Raw genomic sequence first — 13,030 nt, 5'->3', positions numbered from 1 at the left:
AATTGCTCAATAACCCACAATTTTCTTATAGAAAGACATGATTCTACCAGTGCCTTCCCTAAACCTACAACTCACTACGTTTGGATTTAAAATATTTGTTCCCACACGACCCAGGATTTTTTCCTTTTGAAAGTCACCACTCCGTGGGCACTTCAATCAAAGAACACAGCTACTGAAATTCGAACGCTTTGAAGATTTCTTTCGTAAAGGGTCGAATTAAAAACACACCATTGCCTGTGGATGTCAATGTTAGTGAAAGGTCGAAGTGGTGTGTGGGAGAAGAGGCTTCTTTTCCTTTCTGCACCAACGCTGACATTTTCACATCAGTGTAGACAGGAAGCGTGTGATCTAGAGGCTGAAACACAGGACTGGAGTCAGGAGTTCTACATGGGTCATTTGTTTGTGGTGTGCGTCTTTGGGGAAATCAATCTCAGGTTTTACTGTTTAATCCTAGATGACTTGGACCTCTCCTTTGTGCCAAAAAGTAATTCAAAATGCAGCCAAAAATCATTCCTAAACTAAACATAAGGGAAGTATGCTCAGACCTGAATGATCTCAATGCAACAACAGTGAGATGAGCAAGGGGACAATTCGAGTAAGATGATCCTGGAGGAAAGAAAGGATAATAAAAATAACAAGACCCATCTCCACGTTTAGTCCAGGGGTAGATTTATGAAGACAAGTATATATCTCTCACTCACTTGACATCAGGAAAACACTTAAGACCAAGTTATAAACACTTATGGGGAAGATTAATGTCTGCATTTCTTCTTCTACTATTCATATATTACCTTAAAATTACCTTAAACCAGTCCTATTTGTCTTCCTGAGCAACTATAAGGTCAAGCCTACTGTTAACTCTTTACACGCATTACCTTTCATCTTCACAGCACACTTGCAAGGTAGCTATTGCTGCATTTTACAGAGGAGGGAACTCAGGTTCAGAGAGGTTGGCCAACTTGTCCAAAGTCACACAGCTAATGAGTGACAGCACCAAGATCTGCACATTTAACTCAGACATTCAGTGCCTCAAAATCACTTCCTCCATGAGGTCATTCCTAAAGACCCACCCAATAAAGCCCCTTCTTTCCCAGTCACACTCTATCAGTAACATTCTATTTAGTTTTCATAGCACCAAAACTTATCTTGTTCATCTATTTAGTTCCTTATTAGCTATGCCCCCACCTCCAAGACAGGAGCACCATACTAGCAGGAACCTACTCTGTCTGGTTCTACTTTTGATTCCCTACAGCTGGCGAAAAGCTGTCACACGATAGGCAATAAATAAATGTTGTAGGGAGGGAGAGAAAGGAGGAAGGGAAGGAAGAGAAGAAAAACAAACAAATCCAGGTCCTTCTGACCCCAAAGTGATACTGCCTTTGCTGAAAGTGACTGAGGGACGTTTTAGAAATGACTTAGGGAAGAGAACAGGGTCTCAGGACTTTGAGGTACCATTTACATCCTTGTGTGTCTTTCTCTCACCAGTATCACCACTCCCCAAAGCACTGCATCTCTCTCAGCCTGCCCTGGTTCAACTTCTGTGTAAACACTCCAAAGGTATACGTCTTTATTCTTCATGATGTGCAAGAAAGATCACAGAAGGAAAGACGCAGCAAAGAAAGAAGGAAGCCATGTTTAAGACCCAACCTAGAGAAATGAGGAGCCTGGTCCTCCTGCCCAAGTCCTCAGGAACAGAAAGAGGTGTGGGAGTTTCAACAGAGATCCCAGACCTGCCTGCAGGTCCTCTCACCCTCAGCCCTCAGCTGCCTCAGGAAAGATGCAGACTTCATGGCTTGCTTTAATTCCTTGCCCTCAAGGACACAGTGTTCACCAGACTCACAAAGTCCTCCTTATAAACTTCACATTTGTCTTTACAATATCAAAAGCCTGTGGTGACTACATTAACTATCTTTGACCCGCCTTCTGGACTATTTTCTTCAAATAATGCATATTTGGAGATGAGTCAAACATATTTTTATAATTTAGTTCGATGAGACAGACCTAACAGCAAAGCACGTTTTATACTTAAAACACACACACAAAACAAATGAAACTCTTGCTTACTGTCCTTGAAAAATGACAAAAAACATTTAGCCAGAGTTTTTTTTTCCCCTATTATTTATCCTAATACCGCCAGTTCTGAAACAAAGCAGTTGGAAGCAGAAATTTAGTAACTTTGATTTGTCCCAAGATACATTTTTTTACACTGAGGTCCTATTCCTGACAGTAAGCACATGTGACCTGTTCTAAAAAAAGGATATTTTCCACTTCTTGCACAACTGGAGCAGATATAAACATCAGCCTGTGCAAACTGCCCTGCAGAACTCAAAGGGAATTAAAAACACACACACATACATACACTTAAATAATTCTATAAATAGCAGTACTCAGGAAAAGGAAATCTCCAATAACACACAAAACCAACACTTAGAATTCCACTTTAATCAAGTTTTCCGTCTAATCATACCACACAAGCAATTTGCATAATAAGATCTGAACATCTGCCAAGTTAAGGCACCCCAATCTTGTCTATTTTGCTTCAGATACATAATTCTGTACATGCTTTATTGTTGTTATGAGGAGGGGGAAAATTGCAATCATGGTAAAGTAGAAGAGAAGGAACTGATATTACTTACTAACATGTGCTAGGCACCCTGCAAAGCACTTACATGTGTTTTCTCACGTTTAAAACTTCACCAACCCTAAGAGGACGGTTCTACTGATCCCACTTTACAGGTAAAGAAATCGAGACTCGAAGAGGCTAAGCGTCTTGTCTTGAACGCAGACACGGGAGTTAAGTGGCAAAGCCGTGGGCACAGCACTTAAGCACAGCTACTTCTGAACCTGTCCACATGCATCCAGTCTCTGCCACCCCAGGTGCCCAAAGACCACAAGGAAGAGCTGGGATTCCGGTTAGACATATAAAAGGCAATCAGAAATCCTAAAAGTCTGTTTTAAGCTTATGCCTTCCAAGGCATCTAACGTTTTATTTAATGTTATAAAGAAATATATTTGAGTATTGCTCGACCTTCAAGGCCCAATTGAATACCCTTATTCACTGACAAGATTGAGCCTCAATTTCCCTTCCTGTATTAAATTCCCGTTGCTGATGCCCACGCCCCACGGTGATCACACCCCATCCTGTTTGTGTGGCTGGATCTACATGTTCTCTTTCCCTCACGCCACCGAGGCAAGTTTTGGAGAAGGTGCAGCCTGATTCCCCACGGGCAGGCCCCGCGCCTTGCACATGGCAGCACAGACTAGCTCATGAGAGCACGGGCCCAGAGCCAGATCCAGGCCCATCTACTTGCTGTGCCTTAGTTTCCTTCTCTGTAAAATGAGAATAATAAAAATACATACACCAAAGGTTGAAGTGAGAATTAACTGCGTTAACAGAAGTAAAATATTCAGAATCATTCCTGGCATGTAGTAAGCACTGCATAAGTTTTACCTGTTTTCAAAATTATAATTAACAACACTATTTTTCTCATTTATTATTATCATTTGATGTGGGTTTTGCAAGATTAACACACATAAAAACACTTAGAACAGAGGCTGGCACACAGTGTGGCCTCAGTTAATGTTAGTTGGGTTTATTGGTATTAATTTGCATGTACTCAATAGATATATGTTGAATATGAATTTGTATGTATGTGCTGACACCACAACTGTTTTTTTTTTTAACCAGCATAAAGAAACTGTTAAGGACCGGATCAATATTATAAAATGCGGAAGATTTATCTGCAGCACCTCATTAGGAGGAAAGCAAAAAGGGTTTTACCAAACTTGGGGTAATTTTATTGCATAAAAACACTGGCCTTAGAGAAGAAAGCCAGAGTCAACCAAACGTGAACACTTTCTGGAAGGTCAGGACTCTCTGCTAAGTAATAAAGAAATAACAAGAACAACATCTGCTAACATTTACCGAGCACTTGCCATGTGCCCAGCACCATGCTAATACTTTTCCATAGTCAATAACACAGTTAATGTCCTTAAGACCCCTAGGAGGCAGGCCCCCCACTTGCCAGATGAGGAAACTGAGGTTAAAGGTCACCCAGCCTCCCCAGGGTCACCCAGCTTATTAGGGACAGACAGAAATGCCAGAACAATGCTCTTAATCTCCATGCAAAGCAGTTCCCTGCAGATTGGACAGATAAAAAAATCAAGAAAACTTTCAGAAATCAATAAAAGATGGGACACTTTTGTCTTGCCAAGAAAGGATTATCATTTCATAAACGAAAGGGTATGTTTAGTAGGAAGACAGGAGGGAAAAATCTCAGAATAAGTCCAAGAAATGACAGTAGCCTTACACAGAAATACATGTGTGAGTGTACATGTGACACAACAGTCTTTTTCTTTCTCATTTCGACACAAACCTGTGACAGCTTCACACACACCTCTTTGAATCAGCATTTGGGAACCACTGCTGTATCTCGTCCTGCCATTATAAACCTAATACTCACTTTCATTCCCATTTCTTATTTGTGGGAAGTTAAATAACCATTATCTAAACCATTATTAAAACTTTGAGTAGAGGAGAAACTGGAATTAGATTAAGCCAATTCTGAAGTCTGCCCAGGAAAAGGGCATTAGCAGCTACAAAATCACAGAATTTAGCACCGCATAAATGAAACAAAAGAACCATGAACCTGAAAGATGCTACCATATTTTTTAATGTTTTTTTTCCAGGACCCAAAGCCCTACAGAGAGTCCCTTCCCTGCTAGGAGCCCATTCAACAGTTCCACATCTGACCCTGACCTGACTGTGCCAACGTGTGAATTCTGGGTTCACCCCCTCATATTCGGCACTCTTCCTCTGCCACCCACCATTCAGGGCTCATTCCCAGGAGAACACACAAACGTTTCAAAAACCTTTGGGGAGGAACCAAACTGCAAACAGTTCTTCATGAGAACCTTTTCTCATAGTGTGTGTCTTCCAACGTACGACACAGCTTTGCCAGTCACTGTGAACAAAACGGGGTTCCCATCATCTAAATCCATCAGCTTCACACTCCTAAAGGCCAGGAGGTCTGGGTTAGGAATGAAACTGTCTCTCCTCATCAAACACCTGCACATCTGAGCTTAGCCAAGTGAAGAATATAAAACTCCTCTTTGGACAGACCCTGGTGGATACCTATTTTAAAGGAAACCAGAACCAAACACCCCATCCTGAGTGGGATGCAAAGGGAGAAAGCAACACATATTCAAACGACAAAAACACTATTGAGCCAGGCATTGTCCTAGGCCAGTCAACCTGCAACAGGGGTGAGTCTGTCCCCCGTGGACATTGGTGGTGTCTGGAGACGAATCTGGTTGTCACAGTTGAGGGAGGGGAGCTACTGGCCTCTAGCAGGTGGAGGCCCGGGATGCTGTTAAATATCCTGCAATGCCCAGGACAGCTCCACATCAAAGAGCGATCCAGTCCAAAATGTCAACAGCACTGAGGTTGAGAAACTCTGTTCTAGGCTCTGGGGACACCACAGTAAACAAGGAAGAGACACAAATCCCTGCCCCCTTGGGCCCTGCAGTCTAGTGTGGAGAAACATTATCATAAATGTAACATATTAGAAAAGTATAGACTAGGTTATAATGTAAGTACTATGGAAAAAAACAGAGCAGGCCAAGGAAGACTGTGAGTTTGGAGGGAGAGCCACTGCGTAGAGCGTGGTCAAGTAGGCTTGGTGGGAATGACATGTAAAGGAAGATGTGAAGTTGGTTGGGGAAGGAACGAATGCTATTGCTCTCTGGACAAAGAGAGAAAGAGGGGTCAGCAAGTGCAACATACAAAGGCCCACAGGTGGAAGGGTCTGGAGTATTCCGGGAATGGTGAGGAGACTGCTGGAGCAGAGGGGGCCAGGAGAGTGGCAGCAAGAGATACAGCAACAGCAGACAGGAAGCTTTCCCATACAATCTGCCTGGTACCATTTTGAGGGTCTCGAGTTTTACTGATATTAGGAGCTACTGGAGTGTTTTGAGGGTTCTGAGGAGAGAATGATGTGATGTAACACATTTTAACAGGGGGTTTCTCAAACTCAGCAGTGACAATTTGGGGTCAGATAATTCTTCATTGTGCGGCTGTCCTGTGTACTGGAGAATGTTTAGCAGCATCTCTGGCCTCTACTTACTAGAGGCCAGTAGCAACCCCCATCCATTGTGGCAACCAAAAATGTCTCCAGACATTGCCAAATGACCCCTGGGGGGCAAATCACCCCTAGGTTGAACACCAGTTTTAACAGGAACATTTTGGCTCCTGTGTGAAAAAACCACTGAAAGCCGGTAAGGATGAAGGCAGGAGACCAGGTAAGAGACAGTCACCCAGGTGAGGGCGGGCGGCAGTTTGAACCAAAGTGGAGGCAGAGGAGTTGGTGACAAGTGGGCAGATTCTAGACATATTTTCAACTCCAAGAGACAATCCAGAAAATGAAACTGAGAGACAAAATAGTTGCAGCAGTCTTCACCTTCCAATTTCAACTTTTTCCAAGCAAAATTAAAAGAAGGGAGATGCCTCAGCAAAGACTTAACGACAAAAAGCCACGAGGAGGCCCTGAACGTGCAGCCCTTGTAAAGTCATACAACAGATGTTGATGACAGTACATTAGACAACTGTGGAAAACAGTACTATACGGAAATTTTGCCAACCCCATATATTTATTCACAGATTTTATTTCACTGGTTTATTTCAAAGAGCATGTGTCTGCTCCACAGACAAGTTTTACAGCGTTTTTAATTTAGCCTTCCTCTGCACACCAGTTCTGTCCCGCACCTGTTTCCAGCTTCAACGTGTGAAGCCAGAGCTTCCCACATCCCCGAATTCTTCCTTACACATGCAAGCTAGCTCCTGAGGACTTTCAACCCTTGCAAGTCTTTTTTTTTTTTTTTTTTTTTTTTTTTTTGCCGACTCTGAAAAAGAACAGGCCCCAAATCCTCCAACGTGAGTTTCATGACATTCATTTGGGTTTTTCCAGATGGTATTTTCCTCACTCTCTCAAACTCATTTATATTATTTATCAGCTACCATCAAAAACGTTCCAAACAGTCCGGTTAATTCATTTCTTTCAGGACTACACACACACACACACACACACACACACACACACACACGCCCTCATTCTGGCCATGTAAGCATTTGCTTATAGAAGCAAAAGCAGAGACTGCTCGGTAAAACACTGGTCCCTTCAGCCGAATGCAGATAAAGCCCCAATGAGCATAACCAACAATACCCTTTACACACTATTACTCCACACCCCCAACCCCCAATGCACACAATCTAGGCTCACACACAAAACAGCCATTATGAAGAGAAACCATCAACTAAAGGCTGGTTTTAGGCAACTAACTGCATAGGAGGTTTCCTTCCAATCTCTGTTAAGCGTCTGCCAAGAGGCTGCTTCAGCCACCCAGTGGGTGCGCTGTTCCCACATTTTCTTCCCCGAAGTGGATTCAGAGTCTCACACAGCCCTGAAAGAAGCAAACCTGGCTACACTTTCCACTGGATCAAGTACCAGACCCATGTGCCCCAGCAGCTAAGATCACACCACCTCACTCCTGATTCAGCTGTCTCTCTTCATTCACCCTGATTTCTGGGCCCTCCTCCCCTCTGCCAGCCAGGCCCCTTCATCCAGGCCCTACCCACCGAGAGGGGCGGGAAGGGAGGTCTGAGAAGGGTGCAGAAGCACTGCAGAACCTTCCAGTTACAGCCTCATCTTACCTCACAACTGAGAGAGGTGGAACTAAACCCTCTCTACTCACGGCCTCAAATGACCATCTCCCTCTTAGTAAACATTGGAAATGTCCTGAGTAGCCACAGGGCAGAGAGAAAGGAAGACACCCAACCCGTTCCGACGGACGAGTGGAAATGGAGGCAGCATAGGAAGTGGGCACTAGGGGTGGTGGGGCGCCAGAGCAGCAGGTGTCTTCATTCCTCTCCCAAAAAGTTTTTGAAATCCCCAGAGAATTAAACACTTGTCGCTGCCCAACAGGGGACACTCCCCAAACCCTCCATCTGAAAGCTTCTTCCCCTCCAGGGAAGGCCTGCATTTGAACGGGACCCTATAGCCCGGGGAGTTCAAGCTGGACGAGGAGACACGCCCCCCGACCCCCCCCCCCGCTCGCCATCCCCCGCCCCTCCCGCGCTGGGGTGCAGCGGCCGGGAAGGTGAGGGGCCGGCCTTGGGAAACCTCACCTGGAGGCCGCCTGGGGCGAGTTTCCCCAGAGGGGTCGGACTCCTAAGAGGCAACGACACAGGAGCTAATTGCTTCCCTCTAACATCGCGCTCGATCCACCCCAAGCTCTCCCTCTCCAAGTGCTCAGCCCGCTGGGATCTTCAGGAAAAGGGTTCACTCGAAACTCTTTTTCCTCCTTCCCACCCGGACAGCGTCCGGGCCCGGCGCTCCTCCTCCCCCACCTCCGCGCCGCGGCACTCCCCAGCCCCCAACAGCTCTCAGCAGCTGGTATCCCCAACCGAGGGTCCCCTCGTCCGCGCGGCCCGTCCCGGGCTGCCCGCCGCACCCCCAAAGTGCGCCTGGGCGGAGAACCCCGTTGGCGCACCGGCCCAGCGGTCACGGCCCCCAACTGCGGGGATCAGTTCCCCCTCTGCCCCGGGGCAAGGGCACGGGGTCCTTGTCCCAGAGCCCCGGCGAGCGGCTTTCCTCGCCCCAGGGTGGGAGGCGCGGGGTTCCCTAGCCGCCGGCCGCGCCTCCCTCCAGCTGTCACCACTCACCTGCTCTTCAGGGGTTGACTCTTGAGTTCGTAATAGGTTTTGGGCTCTTCGTGAAACTCCTCCCCGACTTCGAAATCCGGCACGATCCCCGATTCCGACTGCATGGCTCCCGCTTCCCGTCCTCCCACTGCTCCAAAGTGAGAACCGAGCCTGGGGGCGGAGGGGAGGTGGCGGGGCCTGGGTCCCCCGAGCGGTGCGCCCCCGCGCAGTGCAGAGCTCAGCCCGCTGGCCCGCGAGCGGCCGCCAGCCCAGGCGCCCGGAGTTTACACTCGCACCCGGGCGGGAGGGGCGGCTTCCCGGCGCCGCCTGGGATCTGTAGTCCCGGCCGGGCGGGGCACTCCCGGCTTGCCAGGAAAGCCGCTGCCCCGAAAACTACAATTCCCAGAAGGCCAAGCGAGGGCAGAGGCAACGTGGTAGACACCGCTAGTGCAACTCCTGTTTGGATTCATTGTCAATGTCAGCAGCTCCTGTCCCTCCTCTCTCGCTACTTGCTTCAAGGGTACAGACGTGGCTATTTAATATTAATAAGAACGGACTCAGCCCTGCTCTCCTACCATCACTCCTCCTCAAAGCTCACACATTCGCGAGGGCACGCCAAGTCCTTATTTTTTTAAAAAAAGGGTTTTGACACTGAAAAGTTTCAGCCTTCAAGCCTCCCTTAAAATAATCAGACTTTATATCAGGCTACATGCTTCCCAGCGCTGCTGCGACAAATCAACTTGTCCTCGGTTTGGAACTGAGTGGAGGAACTTTCCTTCACTTTGTAAGTAAAACAGTACTGTAGAAAGTGTTCTTGCGCGTTCCTTTTCCGTAACTAACTCAATCTGGGCTTTTACAATACTGTTCATCCATCTGGATGACTCTCCCCTTTATCCAATTAGCCACTTCTAATCTAAAGCGGTACTTGAAAGGTGCGGTTAATTTTAAAACGCACGAAGTTACAAAACAGCGTCGTCACTGACTGCTTTTAATTTCTCAGTTGACTGGGAGTTCAAATGAGATTGTCCTGACATTTCAGAAGTGCAGTTGTGGGGCGCATGAAATGTACAAGCGTCAACCCCCCACCCCCACCCCACCTTCCCGGCACTCATTTAGGTAACAGATTAACAGGCTCTGTTATGGCTCGTTTGAACTTCCAGTCTTTCCCTCTGATTAGTTCCAGTAGGGTGTTTTCCTCCTTTTAAAAGTGTTTTGAGGCATCAGGGAGGAAGTAGAGAGTTAGAGGGTGGCTTTTAAAGTTCTAAGACCCACAGTTGAAATCCCGAGTCCTTCTCTAAAGTGCTGTGTAATCGTCAGCTTGTCACTTGATTCCTAGAAGCCTCAATTTCTTCATCTGTAAAGGAGGAGACTGGCAAACTTGTTTTTTGAAGCTGTTGCAAGGTCAAATGCAAGAGAGTGATTTGTAATCTATAAAAATGCTGCTCAATGGTCATTGTTTTATTTATTAGATCTTGAAGATACTCCTTTCAGACTAACACTTCATCTGTGAATTTGTCCTTTCAAAAGTAATAAGTTAAATGATCACCCTGTGAGAAAACTCTAAGGAGGCTAGACTAATGATGGGCACCTCCCAGGAGTTGGCTGTTTGCTAGTTTGCCTCACATGAGGCATTTTTAAGTTCACATTAGGTCCATACCATTAAAATATGACAGAACCTGCACCTTCCTAAGAAAAATAGGCTTTTTGTGCTCATGAATATGGGATCCCAGATTCCATGATAGAGACTGCTAGAAATTAGATGTTAAAAGTTTAAAAAAAAAAAGTGTTATTCTCTGCCAGAAGGGAGAGGAAATGTAAAACATGCAGGAAACATTGAGTCTAGACTCCTAGTCTCATCTTGTTTCTCAACTGTAGGTGGTTGGAATGTGGTAGAAGGGGTTGATTATCATAATAACTTTGGGGTATTACAGGCATTTAAGGGGTGTGGGCCAGAGATGCTATACATCTTGCACAATGACAAACTGTCTTGTCCAAATATCATTGGTACCCGCGTTGAGAAACACTGGAGTCTTCTTAATCTTTTGGTTCACCAGAAGCCTTTTAATGTGAGGAAAGCTATGGACCCTCTCCCCAGAAAATGTAGATGAAAACAAGATTCTTGTGCATAATTTTGGTCTGTTGACCTTTAAAGGCTATCAAGGACTTCAGTTAGAACTGTAGTTTATAAGCTCTTTAGAACTATAATGAAACAGTCCATTTTGTCATTATATCCAGTAGTGACCTGCTAGACCTAAGGGACCAAACCCAAAGCGGAAAAAACTGTCAGAAAAGCTAACACACCTGAACTTAGCTCCAACTAAGTAAGCTTGCCCGGAGGTACACAGAGATAGCTGTTATTTTTTCCCAAACACCTTTTCTTCTGATCTCATCCTACTCTTGGTTCGTCCTACTCTTCCATTACCTATAGTAGGGTTATTCATGACAGTGCCATCACTACCCAGTGGGAGTGGATATGTGACTAGTCCTGACCCATCAGTGAGTCCATTTTCCTAGCCATGGTGATTCCTTTAGGGATGGACACAGTACCCTAACGTGACTATAAGTCCTCCTTGGGACTTTTCTTCTGGGGCAACTGGAGAAGACTATCTGATTCTTGGAAGCACAGTGCTGGATGGAAGGAAAGCTGGAGCTTATTACTTATAACCCCAAAGGGAAGCTGATCAAAAACGAGAGAGAATGAGACACGATCAACAATCAAAGAGAAGCGGAAACCAGCAAAACTGAGAAATAGAAAACAACAATAACATTGTTTCAGCTCCCTGTTCCAACCATACCTGAAGCCAGATATCCTTGGACTTTTCAGATATATGAACCAAAAATTTTTTTTCTTTTTGGTGGAACTGTTTTGGTTTACGCTTCTGTCACTTGCAACCAAAAGAGCTTTGAGTAATTACCTTAAAAACCTTTTACTCCATTTAATGGACAGTTTTCTGTGGACTTCCATACCATTAATTCATGTAACAAAAAGTTGGGGATGGCCCCTGGCAGATGACCCCTGTAATCCCTCTTCATTAGTGAATTAAACCCTAGGAGTAGATGCCTCTTCTTTTAAAAAGGTGATAAAGATCAATAGCTCCATACATTTCAACCAAGGACCATGCCTGTTAAAAGCACCAAGGCAATGGCTAGAGATTATAATTATTGTCATTAATAATATGACCTATATTTATGTAATACTTTACTTTTTTTACACATTTGTCACATGTACCTCTTATTGGAGCACTTAAAAATCCAGCAAGGAGAAAGAAATCATAAAGATCAGAGCAGAAATAAATGAAATAGAAACAAAGAAAACTATAGCAAAGATCAATACAACTAAAAGCTGGTTCTTTGAGAAGATAAACAAAGTTGATAAACCTTTAGCCAGACTCATCAAGAAAAAGAGGGAGAGGACTCAAATCAATTATTTGATTTGACAGGACTCAAATCAAAATTAGAAATGAAAAAGGAGAAGTTACAACGGACACTGCAGAAATACAAAGCATCATAAGAGACTACTACAAGCAACTCTATGCCAATAAAATGGACAACCTGGAAGAAATGGACAAATTCTTAGAAAGGTATAACCTTCCAAGACTGATCCAGAAAGAAATAGAAAATATGAAAAAACCAATCACAAGCACTGAAATTGAAACTGTGATTAAAAATCTTCCAACAAACAAAAGTCCAGGACCAGATGGCTTCACAGGTGAATTCCATCAAACGTTCAGAGAAGAACTAACACCTATCCTTCTCGAACTCTTCCAGAAAATTGCAGAGGAAGGAACACTCCCAAACTCATTCTACAAGGCCACAATCACCCTACTACCAAAACCAGACAAAGATACTACAAAAAAAGAAAATTACAGACCAATATCACTGATGAATATAGATGCAAAAATCCTCAACAAAATACTAGCAAACAGAATCGAAAAACACATTAAAAGGATACCATGATCAAGTGGGATTTATCCCAGGTGTGCAAGGATTCTTCAATATATGCAAATCAATAAATGTGATATGCCATATTAACAAACTGAAGAATAAAAACCATATGATCATCTCAATAGATGCAGAAAAACTTTTGACACAATTCAACACCCATTTATGATAAAAGCTCTCCAGAAAGTGGGCATAGAGGGAATCTACCTCAACATAATAAAGACCATATACAACAAACCCACAGCAAACATCATTCTCAATGGTGAAAAACTGAAAGCATTTCCTCTAAGATCAGGAACAAGACAAGGATGTCCACTCTTGCCACTATTATTCAACATAGTTTTGGAAGTCCTAGCCACAGCAATCAGAGAAGAAAAAGAAATAAACGGA

The 13,030-nt window shown here is 44.5% G+C and overlaps 1 protein-coding gene across 4 annotated transcripts in view; it reads right to left on the bottom strand.

Moving 5' to 3' along the window:
* MITF (melanocyte inducing transcription factor) overlaps positions 1-8,983 on the bottom strand; it is a 224,191-nt gene extending 215,208 nt beyond the window's left edge. For all 4 annotated transcript variants that reach the window (XM_061197135.1, XM_061197137.1, XM_061197136.1 and 1 more), the window contains exon 1: positions 8,720-8,983. In XM_061197135.1, the coding sequence (XP_061053118.1) occupies positions 8,720-8,823 (104 nt within the window). In that variant the 5' untranslated portion in view covers positions 8,824-8,983. The remainder of the gene's footprint in view (positions 1-8,719) is intronic.
* Positions 8,984-13,030: the final 4,047 nt, after the last annotated feature.

The sequence above is a fragment of the Eubalaena glacialis genome, chromosome 7 (genome assembly GCF_028564815.1).
Source record: "Eubalaena glacialis isolate mEubGla1 chromosome 7, mEubGla1.1.hap2.+ XY, whole genome shotgun sequence".
In the NCBI taxonomy this organism is placed as follows: Eukaryota; Metazoa; Chordata; class Mammalia; order Artiodactyla; family Balaenidae; genus Eubalaena; species Eubalaena glacialis.
This window is presented reverse-complemented; position numbering and strand designations above follow the sequence as displayed.